This window comes from Melospiza georgiana, chromosome 1 (genome assembly GCF_028018845.1).
Source record: "Melospiza georgiana isolate bMelGeo1 chromosome 1, bMelGeo1.pri, whole genome shotgun sequence".
Lineage (NCBI taxonomy): Eukaryota > Metazoa > Chordata > Aves > Passeriformes > Passerellidae > Melospiza > Melospiza georgiana.
The window spans coordinates 35,651,197-35,670,992 of NC_080430.1; the positions used below are offsets into that span (position 1 = coordinate 35,651,197).

Sequence of the window (19,796 nt, forward strand, 5' to 3'; positions counted from 1 at the left end):
TCCCTCATCCTGGAGTCCCCTAGGAATCACCGTCACATACGTTGTATTATAGTTAGGTATTAACAATGGCAATTTGTATTCCATCTTTGATGCGTTCATTCCCCTCCAGATGTTTTGAGAACATTGTAATACACTTGGCTTACAATGATCTTAAACCCTGCTCACACCAAATGAAACGTCTTTCTGCTCTTCCACAGCACACACACAATTTCCCCTTGCAGGTTGGTGTACCTCCCCACATCTAGCAAGACTGGCTTAAGAACCTACGTCATATCCTGTAATACTCCTTTGGACTAGCTAGTATTGGTCTGAGTGCCCTACACAGGCGCAAAGACTCTGTTTGGAGAAGGCAGCTAGCTCAACACAAGATAGAATACACGTGCAGTGAGCTGCCGCCAGTGCCCAGTGCTCCAGTGACTGCAGGGAATTCAACACAGCCAGCACAGAATCATGCAAACTGCTTTGGCAAACCTGCAGGCTAGCTTGATTTTTTGTGAGTGATGAGAAAAAAAATATCAATAGACAGAACCATGAGCAGTAAGAACCGCTAAATAGGTAGGGACTATTCATGATTTCTTCACAATAAAATAATAAGGGCATGAAATGAGCCTAAAACAGAAGGGAAACATTTTCCTACGCTATTTTACTGAAACTCACAGCATTAGAAGTAAAAGTTTTATTGGGGTCAAGAAAAGCAGATGGCAGCACTCAGGAAAGAGACCTAAGGTTACTGAAAACAAAATACATGGTTGCAATTCCTATCTCTTAGAACATCACCCACAAAATGTCAGATGCTGGAAGAAAACCAAAACAGAGCATCCCAGCACTGCATACCCTCATCACAATTGACAGGCGTCTCTGCACACCCCTCTGCACCTGATCTCAGTTCAATGAAGCAGTCCTCTAGTCCCCAGTTGCAACACTAGATGGCAGGGAAACATCTAACACACCTACAGCACTGAGAGCCTGGAATGCAGTCTGCAGTAGTTAAGGGTTAGTGCAATGCAGCAATCTCACTTTCATACAACTGGATTTGTTTTACATCCTTACATAGCTTTGGGCAATGATTTCCAAGTGCAATGCTGTGTTCATAGACCCATAGGTTAGTGATGTCAGGATAAATTCTGTCCCTGAGATTCCTCGCCCTCTCATTTAAGAAACCGTGGACAATTGTACAATATCTGTTCTCCAGAAAGATCTTTCAACTCCAATTTTGTGTTTGAAATCCTAATGATCTCCACCTCTGTAAAGATACAGCACCATAACACTTACCTTAACACCTTTTTTTCTAAAAATTCACTTTTTAATTGAAAATTCAAATTACTTGTGAAAAATGTTGCAAAGGGGCAATGAAACAAGTTCTGCTGCTTACATAGCTGCAGACAAGTCCACAGAAACTGTTCTTCAGACCATACTGACCTTCCTGTCAGTAAACTCTCTCTTCTGCAGAGGAAAAAACTTCAGACGTGTAACATTCTCAAGATCCCCCTCAAACTGTGAGAGAAAGGTATGAGCTTTTCTGATGAATACCAAGTCTGAGTTTCAAAACATGTCTGTACATTTAAAGGACAGCACCTCTGCACTGCAGCACAACTTGCTGCTTTCCAAATTACAGATGTTTCCTAGAATGTTGCTGGCAGTAGAAGTGAAAGTCTGACATTTAACTCCTGCTTTCTTCAGAAAATTTAATGAAAAATGCAGACAATTATTGGCATGGGTGGTAACACTTTCCCTTTAGAAGGGCAAAATCAGCACATGATAATCATTCCTCTCATTCAGCTTTGTATCAGTTTCTCAGCCATACAGAGATGCTGATGCCTTCTACTACATCTTTTGAAAATCTGCAGGAAAAAAACCAAAGGTCATCAAACTGCTGTTTAAGCAGTGACACTCAAGAAGGAAGGTCAAGTAATTAAACCACAGACTACAAGTAATATGTAAGGTAGCTGCTGAAAGTGATCTTGGCACACAAATCACAGAAAGTCACTGAACTGGATTTTGATTTTCATAATGAATGATAAATGGAAAGTTTGTTTCATTTCTGAAAAATAATTTAATACAAAACTTTAAAAACACTGATGTGCAAGTCTTCGCTGTGTAAGAGGAGGAACATTTTCACACTTTAAAACAGTTTAAAACATTTGTACATAACGAACAGAAATTCTCTTTTATATAAACAAAGTGTTTCTTTGCCAACAGCAATTGTCAATTCCAAAGCACAGAATTAAGATGACAGGAGAACCAGACAGTCTAAGTCACTGCTATTTGCGTCCAAAAAAGTTATGCCACTCTTTTCTTTCTACAGCTCATCATGCTTGTACGTGAATTCCCTTGCAGATATAAACCCGTCACTGTCTTCATCCTCCTTATCAAATATGTCTTCAACCAAAGCATCATGCTGGGTGTCATTTACTACTGCTCCATGCTTTTCAAATTCTTTCTTCAAGTAAATTTTCACCTGTTAGACAAAAGGTGAGAATGAATATTTTCAGAGCTATGAAAGAGTTGATTTCTGCAGCATAACAGAGGGATGCTATGCTCAGGATGGTGGTATTAGATAACAGATTCCTCCCCTCCTGTGCCACTGCCAGAATAATACTTGTCTAACTGACTCTGCAGTCTCTTTGAATGAAGGGTCTTTAGTGATAGAAGTCACAGTAAAACTAGCAAAGCTGTTGCCATACCTTTATGGTATCTGACTCACATACCATTGGAACACTGACTTACATTAAGCCAGACAGTTATGGTAAGCAGCATTTTCAACAACATCAGATTGCTTTTAATAAGTTTTTAAGGTTCTACTATGGAGATCCCAAGTGTTCTGAATCACAGAGCCTTCTACAAAAATTGTAATACCAACATAATCATCTGTTAAACAGATACCACTTGTATAAGAAGCATGGGCCATGTTTCAGGTCTGTTTTAGTCACTTCAGTCTCTGGGATTTGTTAGGGCTAATGTTTATATTCCTACTATGCACACATTACACACACAGACACTGTCTGATACATACAAATGATTAATTAGCCTTCTGAGTCTGGTAAACTGGTACCAGACCCAAATCAAGAACAACTCAGTGGCTTACACTAGCTTCTCGTGGATCACTTGCTGAAAAAGCAAAAGTTTGGAAATGAGAGGCAAACAGATGGTGAATAATGCTGAATACATGTCCTTCACAACAAAATAGGATTGCCCTGCAGCAGAAGAGATCCCAGTTTATTAATAAATCAGCAATTAAATCCAAAAAGCCCTGAAGTCTGGTTTTATTTCTAAGATGCTTTACTTTATCCAAGTCTTCCACAAGCGTGCAGCACATGAGTCACATGTCTATCCTCAGCTTACCAAGGCTCCTTTTGAACCTCTAATCCAGAATTTTCACTAGGATGCAAGGCTCAGAGCAGTGTAGCATAGATGTGCATTCTTTTCCACTCTCTCATGCTGATAGATTTGCTCACAAGAGAAGGATAACCCACTCACCTCTTGCTTGGATAGTTTCCAATCATCATTAAGATCCATCTCTTGGAATGACTCATGAGACCTTGGTCCATTTCTTATTTCTAGAAGGTCAATGTTGAAAATCAATGTGCTCTCAGGTGGAATTTTTCCTGCCCAAAATGGAGAAAAGTTGAAACCAACTATATATTCAATGCCATACAAAGGCCACACGCATCAGAGCAATTGTTCAGCAAGCCCAGTCATTTCAAAGCATCCTGCAGTTTGAACCAGTAAGGACAAGTATCTAAAACAGTGATGACACAACCATGTCAGCCTGTAGCCTGGATTCTGAGCAGCCCCTACAGGATAAATGCAACTTTAGATGCAGCTGTTTTGTTGGGGAGTAGTAGGTGCTGATGCAAGCTCTTATTCAGCAATTAGCATCACAAGTTTATCAAACAATGATCTTGAATCTTTTTTCTTTCATGGCCAGAGCCAGATAAACTGGAAAACAGTAAAGGAGACTGCACAGTCAGACAGACTACAGCCAAGACTAATTACGGGGCAGCAGGAAGGGAGAATTTAGCCCTCTGGATATCCCAACAGTCCCCAAATTCCTCTCTACGGCCAGCTGATACCTTGTATCTGCTGTTCTGCCACTGGAACAGCTCTATTGCAGAAGAAGGCCAGGGAGGATGTTGGTCTCCCACAGCAGTCTCTGGACTCAGGGCACAAAGCACCAAGCTATTTCCAAACACACAGTAGAAACCAAGTACCCAAACCTGATCACAAGAGCTGTGTTACCACAACATCATTTCTGACGTAGGAGAACAGACTGGTAACTTCCTAACAGTGCCACAGAGCACTCCCCATGCCACCACACCTCAAGGATATCAGTTCATCAGGCACTGGCTTTGACAGAGATGTGATATGCCCTCATGCTGATGGCCAAATCTACTGTCAAAGACCTTTTAGCACATCACTTTGCTCCTTTATACAGAGACAGGTTGAACAGCATCAAATATATCCCTATACTGGACAGCAGCCCCCCAAAAATTATTTCTGTGCCTTGAGAAGACAGGGAAAAATAATCCACATCTACCACTTTGGAGCTATGGTGTTAAATACACCCTGAACTGCAGCAACAAACAGGCTTGAAGATTTCTGGGATGAAAAAATGTGCAGAATCTTCTAGAAATACAGGGCACAGTGCCCTGTTTAGGGTTTGAAACACAGGTAATTTTTTGAGTGTTACAGAAAAAGGCATCTGACTCAAATGATGAGTCAGAAAGCAACCAAGGTGGGAGGCTAGTGAAATTATGTGCATTTGAAGGAAAGTATGAAGAAAATGAAATAATTCTGTCTTCAAGGGTACCACTTGAAAACAGCAACATAATAATGCTCAAATACTTCAGTCTTCCTAAAGCAAGTAATTTCTTACAAGAGTTAGCAGTGTTTAGCTGTTTAACCTGCTTGCACTAAACACAGAGGTGAGGCTTGCAAGTCTTTGAAGAACAACTACAGTGCTTTACATATTAATCAAACAATTAGGCCTGTGATGACTACATGAGCACTGCAGCATTTCACATCTTTTTGTGGAAAAATTTACAGCTGAGCTCTGCATAAAGACTGAATGACAAACACAAAGTTCCCGTTCTCTACTAGAAACGTGATTACTTCTAATACTGTATCTTGAACCACAAACCAGGGCTTCTAGAAAAAGCCTGTGTTGAACGGGTACATTTAATAAAGGAGAGTATGAAGTGTGCTGTAGGTATGAATAGTACCTGGCATGAGGTAATGTGGAGCCCTAAGCTTGTGTGCAGCCCTAGTGCGCATAAGACACAGACACACAAACAAGTCCTCATTCCCAAAACAGTCTCATAGTGATGGGAGAGAACAGCAGCAGGATGGACTGTATGCTCCTACACACTCATCCTTCCTGGTTTGGAACCTTCCACTACCTTAGGTCATTTGTTGCAACTCTTGTCATTACATAAATACTCATAATAACTGCTAAAAAAAAGTTAACTAAAACAAATCCCATAAAGCAGAAACAGAACCATTCAAGCTGTCACTTGCTTAACTGCATATTCCAAATCTGGCCCTCCTGTTAAAGGAATCTGGAAATATTTGAAAGGAAAAGCCCCAAACAGCCTCAGTAGTAGAGAGGTTGAGATATTTGTATCTGTCTGCACAGCAGTCAGTGCACTTTCAGTAGGTGACAACATGACTGCCCATGCACACCTTACTGTGGATAACAGGGACCACTGCCCAAACTGAAAATAGCTGTAAGAGAGAAAGAATTAATGTCCCATTATGGAGAAATAAACAGTGACTTCTTAGTGTATCATCTAAGAACTGGTTGGGCAGCAGTACAGGGAGTTTCTTAGGGTTCTAAAAGAAACCTGAAAGCAGGAATGAGTCTTGCAAATGCACATTCATGAAGCATTACCACAAAACCAGATCCAACAGCCAAAAAGTCAACTGTTACCTAAGCAACCACCTCCACTTGACTGTAAAAGAAGAGAGAAAAAAAACAAACTACAAAACAAAAATAAAAAGCAGGGCACTGAGCTTTTGCTGTCGAGCACAGCACTAACAGAAAAGACACTCAGAACATACAGCACAGCAACCACCATCAGTTTCTGGGTTTTTTCCCTCTGCATTCACAACACAGCCACTTAATGGATATTACTGCAGGAAACAAATTTATGAGAAAGAGCACTTGACTCCCTCAGTTTTTCTAACAGAATCAACCTGGAAAGCTTGAAAGCTTGCTAGCCTCTTAGGCAAGAATAACAGTAAAATACAGGGATTAGAAACAATTAGAGCAAGGGGAGAGCTTCAATGTTTTACCTTTCCCTTCTTTTCCATAAGCAAGGGCTGGTGGAATGGTCAGCTTCCGTTTCTCTCCCACACACATGTCCTTCAGCCCTCTGTCCCAGCCCTTGAGAGCTTCCCTGATGCCAAGTGTAAACCACATAGGTTGACCATTGTTGTGCTTGTGACTGGAAAAGAAAGGAATAAAACACTTCCTATTTAAACATCAAGTTCCACAAAGGGCCGATGGAATATGCTCATAATATAGATGTACAGTTAAAAACGTAGCACCACTCAGCACCTTGACACCTCCTAAATGAAAGACCTACACTTGCAAAAATCTTTAAAACTTATGCTTTGCATGACAAGGTTTCTTGTGAAGTGGAGAGAAATAAAACAACATTTACCTGGTGTGTTTATGACAACACTAACCAATACAGATATCGCTACCTCCACTTCCCTGACCACTTCCACTTGGAAACTGATGATTGGACTAGAAAAGGCATTTTCTTAAAAATCTACAGTCAAGGCCATTGTAAACAGCAAATCACAGACCAGCATGGTCATCACAGCAACATACATTTTAACATGCTCAGAAGCATCAGCCTCCTTTCTCTCAAAAGAAGCCATTGGGGAAAATAAAAAAAACCCAACAAAGCAACTACATAACAGTCTAGAAAAAACAGAAACAACTGCATGCAAAACATTCAACTTTAGATTTGGGACACAAGATCTTTTTTTGATTTAACCAGATGGTACAACCCGGACTACTTTCACTCTACTAACAGACAAGTAATTTGAAAGCTCTATTTACTAGTCATGCAGGAGAAGTGTTTAAGAAGAAAACAGAACACTTACAGAAGTTAGTCAGCAGCAAAAACTTTAGTGTGTCACTAGAAGTCCTTTTAAAGAGGCAGGTTAACTACAAGAGAAAATTAGTGAGATTTTAGTTGAATCGTCTGCAAGAGCATCAACATGCAAAATTGTCTTCTTTCTTTTCTTTTTTTCATATACAAAAGTAGCCTTCAGACAGCCGGCAGAGACTTGAATATTTTGCTGTCTCCCACTATTAACACTTCGTTGATGTTTTACAGGACATCCAGCATTAGCAAGTCGTTGCAGGCTCTTAGCAGACTCCCTCGAATTCCTGGCTCTTCCTCCTATTTGCATTTCTGTGGCTCTGGCATGTTGACTTGTCTGGTCGGGGGCAGGTAAAGAATAATGAAAAGCTGTGATTGTGCTGCCGCTAGTGGAAGGACACATGTAACTCGGTTTTATTTTTTAACTAATAGCTTGCTTTAGAAACCCAACAGAAATTTATGTGTAGCACAAGACCTATGAAACCGCTGAGATCACATACCAAACCTGCACCTAAATCACAGAATCATAGAATGGTTTGACTGGAAGGGACCTTAAAGATCACCCGGTTCCAGCCCCCTGTGCCACGGGCACACCTTCAACCAGACCAGGTTCTCACGGCCCCATCCAGCCTGGCCTTGAACACCTCCAGGAATGGGCTGTCGGCTATTACTGCGCCTGAGTGGGTCGCAGCTGGTGAGAGAGAGACGGTGAATCTTGTTTCTTGAATCAGAAGGCTGTATTTATTAAGATATTATATATAATACATTATTACTATTCTAATAGGAATAAAGAGAGAGGTTTGCAGAGCTGCTAGGCCAGCTAGGAATCCATAGAAAGAATCTATAACAAAGTTGTGTTCAAGGACTCAGTCCCCTAGCTTGCACTGGTGATTGGCCCTTAATTATAAACATAGAAAATGAGCCAATCAAGAAAACCCCTGTTACATTCCACAGCATCTGATAATAATTGTTTACCTTGTCTTCTGAGGCTTTTTGCCCTCCAGAAGACGCATAAATCCGAAAGAAAGGATTTCTGTGAAGAAATGTCTGCGACAGTCGGCAACTTCCCTGGGCAGCCCGCCCCAGTGTCCCACCATCCTCAGAGTAAAAAACTTCTTTCTAATAACCTGATCTAAACCTGCTCTCTCTAAGTTTGAAGCCGTCCCCCTCCTTGTTCTGTCACTACATGCCCTTGCAAAAAGTCTGTCTCCATCTTTCTTCAGGTAGTGGAAAGCCACAATTAGGTCACCTCAAAGCCTCTTCTTCTCCAGGCTGAACAGTGTCAGGTCTCTCAGCCTTTCCACACAGGAGAGGTGCTCCAAGCATAACATCCCCATTTTTTAAGAAATGCCACATAGCTGTACTTCCTACAGCCTGACCAAAAAACAAATGCTAAGTAAGATTTATTTTATAACCTTGGGAAAGAAAATTTGCCTTGCTGTTGGTGTTCATCTTGTACAGCATTGTGAGACACTGCTTCACACCAAACCTGCTGAGAACAGGTAGCAGTGGGAGCGACCCCAATGACAAGTTTATGCAGTGTTATTTAAGCTCTTTTATCCCAAAAGAAATAAGGCATTCATGCATCGCTTTTGGGCATTTGGGGAGGGAGGAGCAAAAAAACCGAACCAAACAAAAAGCCACTTTCCCCCTGACAAAATGCTCCTCACAGAAAGCTATTCGCAGATGGATTGTGGAGCCCTGTGAGAGGCCTGGATTCAGGAAAGCATGGCCAGAAGAGATCACTTATATTAAAATAAATAAATAAATATGTATATATGCATATGTGTGTGTGTATACACACACACACACACACACACATATATATATATATATATATATATATATATATACACACGCATAAAGGTGCAAGTCTAGAGAAGCTGCACCAAGATTGTTGGAGGGATGGAGCAGCACCTCCCCTATGAGGAAGGGCTGAAAGAACTGAACTAATTGTACCTTTCCAGTACCTCAAAGGAGCCTAGAAGAAAGACGGAGAAAGACAAATTTTAAAAGGGCGTGCAGTGACAAGACAAGGGATGACGACTTTAAAGTGAGAGCAGGCTCAGATTAGATATTCGAAAGAAGTTCTTTACTGTGAGGGGGGTAAGCCACTGGAACAGGCTGCCCATGGAAGCTGTTGGCAGCCCATTCCCGGGGGTGTTCAAGGCCAGGCTGGACGGGGCTCTGAGCAACCTGGGCAGCGCTCAAAGGCGTCTCGGCTGGGGCTGCTCCGAGCAACTTGATCCAGTGAAGGCTCAAGGAATCTTTAAGGTCACGTCCAGCTGTAGGCATTCTATATATTTACACACATATATATATACATATACACATATATACACATATACATATATACGTACATACACACATATATATATATACACTATATATATACACATACTATATATACATATATATATACTATATATATATGTATATGCACTATATATATATATATACACACTATATATATATATATTTCCCCACGCAAGCTCAGCCAGCAGCTCGCTGGGAGAAGACGCGCCGCTCACTTACGTCGAGTGAAACATGGATCCGTCCCTCTCCAAGAAGCCCTCGTAGTGAACCAGCATCAAGTCCCCCCACTTGGTGCGCCGGTGGCAGAGGAAAGGCTTGTGCAGCACCTCCACCTTCACGTCGGGCGCGGGGGGGATCAGCGCCGCGCCCGCGCTGCCCAGCGCCGCGCACAGCAGGGCGGAGCCGAGCAGCAGCAGCCCCGCCGCCATCGCCGCCGCCTCGCCGCTCTCACCGCGCAGCCATCCCGCGCCCCGAGCGCGGCCGCTCCGTCCGACGTGGCAGCGGCGCGCACCGCTGCCAGCCCCGGCTCCCGACGGCCCGGCAGGGGCGCCGCGCTCGCTGATTGGCTCTCCGCAGGGCGAGCTCAGGAGGAGCCGCCGCCCATTGGGGCGCGTCCCTGTCCGTCTCTCAGCCCATCCAATCGGCAGCCCCGAACAGCCGAGGGGGGGTGGGCGGGCCGGGCACTCCGGGAGCGCCGGCGAGCGGGGCAGCCCCGCGGAGGGCGCGCACAATAGAGCCGGCCGCTGCCGGCCGTTGATTGGGCGGCGGCCGCAGCCAGGGCGCGTTCCGATTGGCCGCGGGAGGCCACCTGCTCTGGGCATTCCGCGCCTGCCCCCCGCGCCCGCCTCTCACTCCCGCCGGTCACGCGGGCCGCGATTCACAGCGCGGGTTGCGCTGCCGTAGCGCCGCGAGGCCGTGCCGTGGCTGCGCGGCTGCGGCGCTCCCTGCGCTGAGAGCGTGGCAGCGGCGGCGGTAGGGGGCGGGCGCGGCGCGGGCCGGGCGGGGCGCGCGCCCCCCCGCGATGGCGCTGTGTGGCGGCGGCGCGGCGGAGCGCGGGCGGCGGCGGGCGGCGTGACCCCGCCGGGGGGCGGCCGCGCTGCATGGGGCCGGGGGCCGGCCGGCATGGAGGGGGTCCTGTACAAGTGGACCAACTACCTGAGCGGTGAGTGCCTGCCAGCGCTCAGCCTTTGCGGGACGGGCGCCGTCATCTTCTCGTATGTGTATTTATACAAGCACATTCACGTATGTATTCACTGTGCTTGCTGGGTGCGGGTCAGCGCTGCCCCTTGGCCCCGCCGTACAGGGGAGCAGCCCCGGCGCTGCCTTAGTGTCACTGCCCGGCGTTTATCCCGGTGCCAGCGCCCGTCCGGGGCCGTGGGTTGGGGTTTGGGGTTTGGACAGTGGGATGCTCTGGGTCACAGCTCCAGCAGCGAACTTCCCCGTTCTCCACACACCCCCGTGGAACTTCTACCGCGGCGACTCGGGGCATTCCCAGAGCTGGGAGAAAAACGTGTTGCCATTCAGTCCCACCTGGGGGATTCGGATGAGAAGGCATGCAGAAAATCTAAAAGACAAGAAAAAAGGTGGAGGGGGGTTGTCCGGCTAGTTCTAGGCCCAGCTTTTAATTTTTCGGGTGTTCCCGTGCCACGGAAGGCTTGTTTGTCATGGCAGGTTGGAAGCAGCCGTGTGTGGCCAGGGTTTGCTCGGCAGAGGTTGAAGGTGGTGGGGTCAGAACACCCCTGAAGGGAACATCCCAGAAGGGATGTCACCTTCGAGTCAGGTGGGGCAGAGGTGTGTGTGGTTTGGGGCTGTGGATGGGGTCTTGCCAGGTGCAAACCTCTGGGTGGTTTGTGGGAACAGTTTGGGAACTTGAAGGTCAGAGAGAAGTAAGCACGACCACGCTGCCATTGCCAGGTGCGAGTGCTGCTCAGCCGTGTGTGTGTGTGTGTGTGCAGGGGCTGCCGCCTTGCTGTACTTTCTCCCGAGAGGCTGGAACAGCTGCAGCGCTCTGGCTAGCTGGGAAAGTGGAGGAAATCAAAATTAAACAAAGAAAAAGCTGGAGCACAAGCGAGTGTTGAATTCATGTGGCACGGATGGGGGGGCAGCAGTGGTGCACGAGGCTGGATTTATTGCTGTGCTGGAAGATTGCTGTGACATTTCCCCTTTAGGCAGTAGGTGTTCTGAGATGAGAATCAAAATTTGTCAGGTCTCAGTGAACAGACGTGGATTTTTTTCTTTTGTTGTTAATTATTTGTGAATGCTCTCGAATTATGAAGTGGCAGTAGGAGCAGCCATGCTTGCCTCTTTCATGTGAATTGCAGAACTGTGGTAGTGATGTTAGTCCTTTCCCCATACTAACACCACCTATGGTTCAGCTGATCGAAAGTTTTACATGTTTTTCTTTGCATTGCTGAGATGCTGGGGTGTGTCTGGAACCCTTGTGCTTGGTTTCATTCCATGAGACCTGGGAATGTGTGTCTGTGGGAAACAATGCATGTTGTAGATAACTGACTGGCATTTGACATTTTAGTGCCTGAGTGTGCCTGTGGTAGGATCAGCTGGTCTTTTGTTTTGATGGCAAGATGAAGACTAAGAAGTATGCTGTTTTCATCAAAATTAAGTTTTCATTTGCTAGCCACGTTGATAAGCACTTCCAGTCAAATGACCCTTCATGAAGAAGGATGATGCTTTGCAAACCTCAGTCAAGTGAATGCAGACTGAAGGAAACTTTTCCTTGCATATGTAAGACTTGTAATGGCTGAAAACCCGGAGAGGTTTTGCTGTCAACACATAGAAAATCTGTGATGGAAATTGAAGCATCCTTCTAATTTCTTGGTTGAAACTTGACTCTTCCAGTAAGTGTCATGGTCAAGGTCACTCTCTGCCTTTTGCTAGGTAGTAGAAGGCCCATGATGTGTTTGAGAACAGTAAATTTGCTGTTCTGCAAGCTGTCTGTACATGTTAGTGCTTTCTTTTGCTGCAAAATGAAGACTTCCTGCCCTGAAGCCATTAAGTTACAAATTTATGCAGAGATGCAAAAAAAAAAAAAAAAAAAATTTCATTCTGGAATGTGGCAATCATTGTAGCAATAACAAAGAGCTGGAGAGTGAGAGACAGGAAAGCCTCCTTTTGGGGATTATGGGAAGTAAGAAGGTTCAACAGGTCATCCAGAAGTATTTCTGCCAGTATTCTGCCCCCAGTATGCTTTTCCTGTTGCTCAAGGTTGATGAATCAGATGCAGTAGAGTGTAAACGATGCATGCAAAAAGTGGGGAAACTGTGTGTCATCCTTCTGTGTTGGTGTGTGCCTGTGCTAATAACACACTGCTGATGTACCTCAGAATGAGGAGGACCCCTCACAGTCAGAGAAGAGATAGAACAAACATAAAACTGTAGAAAAGAACCGCTTTTCCTTCTTGCTGTGAGAGAGGAGCTGATTCGAGTTTGTTGGTAATTGAGTCTTTTCTGGGAATTTTGATTTCGTAATGTCTTATGTCATTGCCATCATGAGAGGTCAAGTCCACATCAGCCCATTTCCTCCCAGCTCTTGGGCCCAGAGCTAGATCTGTGTTGCAAATTACATAGTTATTGACAGCAGGAGCGTTTCAGAAATAGGAAACAAGTTTGGTTTTCTGTGGGCAAAGGGCAGAAAAAGCATACCATGATTGCTGCCAATTGAAAGACAGGTCAATTTGCCTTACTGCTTAAACAAGTTATCTTGTTTGTAATAAATGCACTTGTTTGCTTTATATAGATTAGAATAAATTAGATCAGTATTACCTGGTTTCTGCTTAGAGTTGGGGTTTTTCCTCTGGTGTTGATCCTGCACTCACATTGTGGTTTCTCTCTGCAGGGTTTCCAGTGCTAGCTCGGAAATCTCTTGAGTTTAGAAAACTGAGATTTTTTTAGAGTTTTTCTGTCCCCTAATGCAATGGCCACCAGATAGTGATTTCTCAGTGTGTTACTTTTGTTTAAGTTCAAGTGAAGTTTGCCATCTTTGGATCAGATATACATTCACAAAGTTCTAGCCTATGAAAATCTGTTGGGATCTTGTGTTTGCGGTGTGTGTCTTTTGATTGCTCTTGTCTATGCTTCCCCCACTAAATTGGCTAAAACCTTAAGAGAGCAGGGAACTTTGCAAGCAGAATTATTGTCATATAAAGGGAGACAGCACTTTTTCTCTTGGGCAGATACATAATGCATCTGCAAACTGCAAATTATTAATCCTCAAAACCCAGAGCAGGGTGACTTAAATCATGCAGGCATGTAAGTTGGCCTCAGCTGAGCTTATAGTCAAAGCATGTAACATGATCTTAAAAAATTCCTAGATTTCATCCATTGCCAGAAGTCTCTGTGTGATGTTGGCTTTGCTCGCTGGGGGCTGGGGATGGGTGTGTGACTGTTGTTTCAGTGCCTCTTGCTGTAGCAAGCAGCTGGAATGATGAAGTGTCACCGTGTGCCCTCCCTGTAGCTCCTGGGTCTGTTGTGCTGCCACTGCCTGCAGTCCTGGCTGAGCACAAGCCATTCTGGTGTGGGCAGCATCAAAGGCACATCCTGGCTGCGTGACTGATCTCCAGCTGGGGAGTGCTGCTGCCAGGATAGAGAAGGGACAGAGCAAAGCTGAACTGCACGTGAAGGCTGCTCTTGGCTGCTTGGAAACTGCCTCCCATGGGACTCTCTGAATTTAACCTGCAGTGTGTGCTCTTTGCTGAGCATAACTTCTGGTTAATAAAATAAATTTATTTAGTCTTTGGAGTTTACCTTATAAAAGGCATTGATGATTTTTTTTTCTCATCAGGTTTATAGAATGAGTAAGCTATTGCTGGGAAGCAGCATGGAGCTGGGGAATACCTCCCTTCAGTGGTGTGTGAGAACTTGGCACTTTTAAGTTGATTTTTTTCTTTCTGCTGAAATTCAGTTCAGTTTAGGTCTTCAGTGCAGGCACACACCCTATCTGGAATGGCTGGCCACAGGCAGGATTGCTGCTAACTCTGGAAGAATGGTATGGATCAGCTCTTGGCTGTGGGGTTCAAAGGCAGCTTCATCATTCCATGAAAATGACTAATTCCACTGGCTTGCCTGGTATTTGTTAGGTGCTCCATAAAATGGCTTTGATCACTTTCCTTTGCAAGACTAAGCTTTTCCTGATATTTAGTCACTTTCTTATTTGTGGTGAGTAATTCTACCCCTAAGTAATAATCTTCCTCAAGGCATGATAGACTCACCTTCATGCCATCGCCACATACTTCAGATAGCTCTCCCATCTACCTGTATGTAATCATCCCCTCTCAGTTTATTGTTGTACTTTGGATTCTTTTCAGTTTATCCCAAGATAAACCAAGAGCCAACACCAAGCAGTGTATTTCAGCTTTCACATAAGACTTTAAATTGCTCTTGTCTCTAATGATTCAGACTTCCTTAATAAACTTGGGGGTAGAGCTCCAGAAAATGAGAAAAAGCATTAGTTCTTGTATCTTGGATCTGGATGCACATGATATTGTTTAGAGCAAGTCTTTGTTTCGAGAGTTTAAGAAATCTGACCTCTTGGGATGAGAGACACATATCCTCCCAGCTGATATCAAGCTCTGGAAATAAGCTCCTCTGTTTCCAGACGTAGAGGAATTAATCAAAAACTTCACACTTAGAAAAAGACTTGGTTCTAAAAAACCTCTTATAATTTCCTCCTTCATTTTAGCCTCTGGGTATAGTCCAAGTTCTGATTGTATAAAATTAGAAGTCTGGTTTTTGTGGAAGTGGACCTAGGCAGCTGAGGTTTCTGTTGCCTTCAGGGCAATGGTCTGCCTTCGATTATTGGCTGTGGCTGCTCTCGGGACCCAGGTGTTGGTTTAGATGAATGCCTGACTCTCAGCCAGTTCTGGCTGGATGAGACTTTTCATGCAGTATACTTCAGGGACTGATTAGTTAACTCTCTTTGGATTTTGCTTAGTTGTCTTTGTATGATTTGACCTTTCTCATTATTTTTTTCCCTTTCCTTATGTATTGCTTCATGCAGCAACCTTGCTTTTGTCCAGCCTTTTTGGGATTATGTAATGTGCTCGCAGTAGAAAAGTTTGATGAGGCTGCAGGAATGGAAATTGGTGTCCCCTCTCTCCTCTGTGTTAGAGCAGTGCTGCAGAGCCTCCATTCCCTGCCAGGTATGCTGCAGTACTGGTGCTGCTGCATTTAGTCCCTCTGCACTGAAGTAAGTGATCACAGGAAATGGCTGGGTAGGACAGAAACCAAAGGTGTGGTAGGCTGCTGGTGAAGAGATACCATCATGTGGTATCTGTATGTGCTTACATAAATCCAGTGTGTTAACTTAGTCTGGCCTGATAACCACCCCAGGGGTCAGAGAGAGGAGCAGCTCGGTTGCTGAGGCTGGGAAACATAAACAGAGGAGGAAAACTCCCGGGAGCTTTGTATTACTTGAATTAGTGTCTGAGCAGAGGGCCTGTGTTATTGAACTTCTGCCTCCACCACGATCTCCTCTCTGCCCTTCGTCCTTTCACTGCATCCCCTTCAAAAATGCCTGACTGGTGCATTGTGCTCTCTGTGCCCTGGCTGGGCGCTGCCATAAAATCGTTTGCAAACAAACCCACTTGCCCTGTGATGACAGGATGCTCTTTCAGTGCTGCTGACATTGCCCTAACAGTTGTGATTGAAACAAAAATGGACTTCATGGAATCCCTGTGAGAAAAAATCGTTTGGGAGAAGGTCATTGTATTAAAGCCTGTTCCAGCTGTTGCTTCCTTCACTTGGATCTCTAGTGTCCCTCAAGCAAGTGCTTTAAAAAGTGGTACCATTGTTAAGGTGCTAAATCTTTGAACTTCATTACCTTTAGGGGCTTTTTGTATTGATTCCTGCTGTTAATATGCACATAATCAGAGTAAAATTGCAGTATGGGTATTTCCAGAAGCTGCTCTCTAGGTGACAGGATAATAGCTCACAGAAGAGGCATAGATTGTTACACTCTCTTGTCTGCATTTCTGCTGTTCCTCGTGGATACACACTGGATTTTTATCCTGTCAAATTGTTCTGCTATAGAATTAAGGCTGCAAAATGTGTTCTGGCACCTGGGATTGCCCTTCCCAAAATTCTGGGTAGCCTTAGGAGGCTGTATAGAAAAAGTAGGCACCAGTTTTGAGTGCAAAATGCTTATGTCAGGATAATATTTTACTTTTGTTCCTTGAATGGGAAAAAAGGGGAAGAGTGTGAAGTTTGATCTGTGTAAGATCCTTTCTTGCTAATTGCTTTTTCTGACTGGAAACCTGGTTGACTGACAGTGTCTTTGCCCTGCTAGAGCTGAGTTTCCAGCAGTTCTTGCCCAGCTATCAGTCACTGACACAGCTCTGGGCAGATGATATGGTGCTTTTGCCCTTGGGAGATAAAGCTGGAGATGGTGGGACAGTGAGCACATGGCACAGTTTACATGTGCTCAGGGTGGGATGAAACATGGATATTGCTCATTCTCACTGTGACATGGCTCTATCAGGGCAGCCACTCTGGAACTCCTTTGTGACCCTGCACAGAAAAACAGCAATCTGTCCTGCTATCCTACCTGTCACTAAGTCTTGGATCTTGCCCTTGTTGTAAGCAGTAGGGAGGTGGTGGTGGCTTTGACTCCTCCTGTTAGACAGATGTTGTAACATGGGAAGTCCATCATCTCCTGTCTGCAGTTAAAGTCTGGATTAGGGTCAAGGAGTCCAAGGACTGTGTCAAAAGTTTTACAAAAACTTATTCTGAAGCTCAAGAAATTAATAGGCCTGAAGTGCTACATAATTCTCATGGAAAACAAGCAATAATAAAACCTGGATGTCTGGGCTTTATGCATTTTAGAAATGCAGGTGGAAGTGGCGTCTCTTAATTGCAGCTTGTTTTCCAGGTCATCAATTTGACTTCTTGAGTATGTAATTCTCCCACATGGCTTGGCTTTGTAGATGTCTGACATGATCTATGTGTCTTCAAATGTTGGTTTTGTTTTTCTTTTCTTCAGGCTTGGCACTTTGGAAGGAATGCTGTCTGGAGTCTGAGTTGGATAACATTAAAGTTTGAATTATGTCCAAGTTTCAACTGTTATCAAGAAATGTCAAGTTTGCTCAGTGATAGCTACATCCAGATTTCCTAAAGTGTAATGATGGAAGTAGGCAGATCTTTCTTTCTGTGGAAACTTCTCGAGAAGTAGTGAATCCTTAGCAGGCACAGACTACTTAAATATCTGATTTTGTAGTGAACAATATCAAATCTTCAAGGTACTGCAGGCACTAACTGTTCCACACAGGAGTGCAATGTGTACTTTAACCAGTGCCTGTCGAGTCATCAGGAATATCTTCACTCTCTTCTATGGCTGAGACCTTAAGCTGCTAATCACTTTTTATTGTGCTTTATTGGGGATTTTTTTTTGTACATACCTTTCCCACCAAGTTCAATTTTTACTGTTAACGGTACTGAGCCTCTAAAATGAGATGTAGGAAGTACCAGCTGTATTTTTTCCTGCCTGTGCACCACCAGTATAGTGGACTTAAATTCTTCTCAAAGTTGTGATAATGCTGGCACCAGTAAGACCTTAAAAGGTTCAGCTTTACCTTTCTGCATCAGGTGAAATCTGAATACTCAGTTACAAAAATTGCAATATTCCCATGACAATTTATAGGAGGCAAATAACGCTGAATAAACCCAAGACTTGTGTTATTTGAAGTGCCTAAGTATCCTTTTGTTGCTTTTTGTTTTTTTTTCTTGTTCCTCCATTCTTCACTTGTCTGCAGAAGTGAAGCTGCTGTAATTAAAGATTGTATCCCTGTGCAGTGCCCATGATTTGTCAGCCACGTGCTATTTTTAGCTGGTTGTTTAGGATAACCTTCCCATGGCTGCTGGCTGTCAGTGAGTACCAGGTGGTTAGTGCATCTTCTGACAGAACCTTGCTGTGAGGTTTTTTAAAATTATTTCCCTTTTACAAAAAAAGTGGTTTTATTAGTGTAACAATTCTGTTCTGAAAAATCTATTGTCCTAGGCAAAAATTGTCTATCACAATCTTTTTAATGTGTATCTAATAATTAAAGAACAATTGGCTCCTGCAAAGGAATACAGATAGTTGCTCTATTCCTCACAAAAAAAAAAGCCAAGACCCAGAACCAAAACAACCAACCAAATAAAAGTCTCAAAAAATATATTAATTCACAATATATTTTAACCAGCCTACAAAGTGAGGGAGGCAGAGTGATTTGTATGTTGGCTAATTGATTGCACAGCCTTTGATGGATGGGGCACAGTTTGGTTGAGCATCAGCTGCAATTGTGAGCTGTAGGACCATGGCTGAAATGATTCATGTGCAGCAGCAGGAGCTCCAGACTGAATTAGAGGCTTGTATTGACTGTGGCACTGTGCATTATTTAAAGAATTGGTTCTGTGCCATTGAGTGTCTGAAGCAATTAACTGCTTCTCTCTGCTGAACAATCACTTCCATTTTTTGTGAGTTCCCACATATCAGCAGTGACTTTCAGCATAGTTGCTTTATTTTGGAAGCAAGACAAATAGAAATCAGTCTTGCTGATTTTATTTTTTTTTCTCATTCTTGTGATTTTCCCCCCTTCATATAAAGTAAAGAAGTGTTGAGAGTACTTCGGATTTTTGATATTTTTATCATCTTCTGGGAAATAATGGAAGAGATCTAGAAGGGAATTAAATATTATTTATGTTTAATTTGTTTTCCAGCCACCACACAGGGTTCAGCAATCTATAAACTGGGTTGGACTGAATGCAGTGGTATTGATTAAAAAAAAAAAAAAAAGAAGAGCAGGGGGGTCAAGCCAGAGCATACTCCTGCTGTTAGCCTGAGGCTTTAGGCCTTTCTAATCTTAAACTGTGTTGTGCTTGGCTTCAGCAGTTGTCTAAGGAACCAGTTTCTAGGTGGAAAGGAGCTGTCATTCCTCCGGTGTGGTATCAGTCCAAGCCCAGCCTGGGCTCCTGCCGCACAGTTCTGGTTGGCAGAGCCCTGGTGCAGGGGACAGCAGAAGTGAAAATATCTGCCAAAATATCTAAGAGCCCATGTGGCCCACACAGTCTTGTCCAAGTGTTTTCTTCCAGAGATGGTTGTCTGGCACAATGTGGGAGTGTCAGAACCTCAGTCCATTGGACCTGGCCAGGGATGCTTGTTAGAGCTCAGTAAATTAAAGCTGCTTTCCTCCAGTGACGTTGCTGCCTCATTTCTTCTTAAGTCAATGAGCTTGTAGCTTTTAATTAGACATAAATGGCAGCTGTCAGGTTGTGTTTGGTTTTATCTTTTCATACTACTGTAGTGCTTCCAAAAGTAGAAAAAAAGGATGATTTACTTCTAAAGTTGGGCAGCAGGGTGGGCAGAAGTGTACCC

The 19,796-nt window shown here is 44.0% G+C and overlaps 2 protein-coding genes across 2 annotated transcripts in view; one reads left to right on the forward strand and one right to left on the reverse strand.

Moving 5' to 3' along the window:
• Positions 1–661: 661 nt before the first annotated feature.
• Positions 662–10,255, reverse strand: FKBP14 (FKBP prolyl isomerase 14). The gene is made up of 4 exons (XM_058019636.1): positions 9,654–10,255; positions 6,295–6,446; positions 3,478–3,605; positions 662–2,458 (listed from the first exon to the last, which is right to left on the reverse strand). The coding sequence occupies exons 1-4, from the start codon at positions 10,253–10,255 to the stop codon at positions 2,300–2,302; spliced, it is 1,041 nt and encodes a 346-aa protein (XP_057875619.1). The 3' UTR covers positions 662–2,299.
• A 290-nt stretch (positions 10,256–10,545) lies between these two features.
• PLEKHA8 (pleckstrin homology domain containing A8) overlaps positions 10,546–19,796 on the forward strand; it is a 31,218-nt gene continuing 21,967 nt past the window's right edge. The window contains exon 1 of the mRNA XM_058019347.1: positions 10,546–10,596. Within this exon, the coding sequence (XP_057875330.1) occupies positions 10,557–10,596 (40 nt within the window). The 5' untranslated portion in view covers positions 10,546–10,556. The remainder of the gene's footprint in view (positions 10,597–19,796) is intronic.

Bases quoted from the DNA above. Each gene is read 5' to 3' on its own strand.
- FKBP14 (XM_058019636.1), bottom strand. From the start codon at position 10,255: ATGCCCAGAGCAGGTGGCCTCCCGCGGCCAATCGGAACGCGCCCTGGC. The intron at 3,606-6,294 runs GTAAAACATTGA...CATTTTGGGCAG, and splicing joins TTATGGAAAAGAAGGGAAAG to GAAAAATTCCACCTGAGAGC. The intron at 2,459-3,477 runs GTGAGTGGGTTA...TTTGTCTAACAG, and splicing joins GGAAACTATCCAAGCAAGAG to GTGAAAATTTACTTGAAGAA.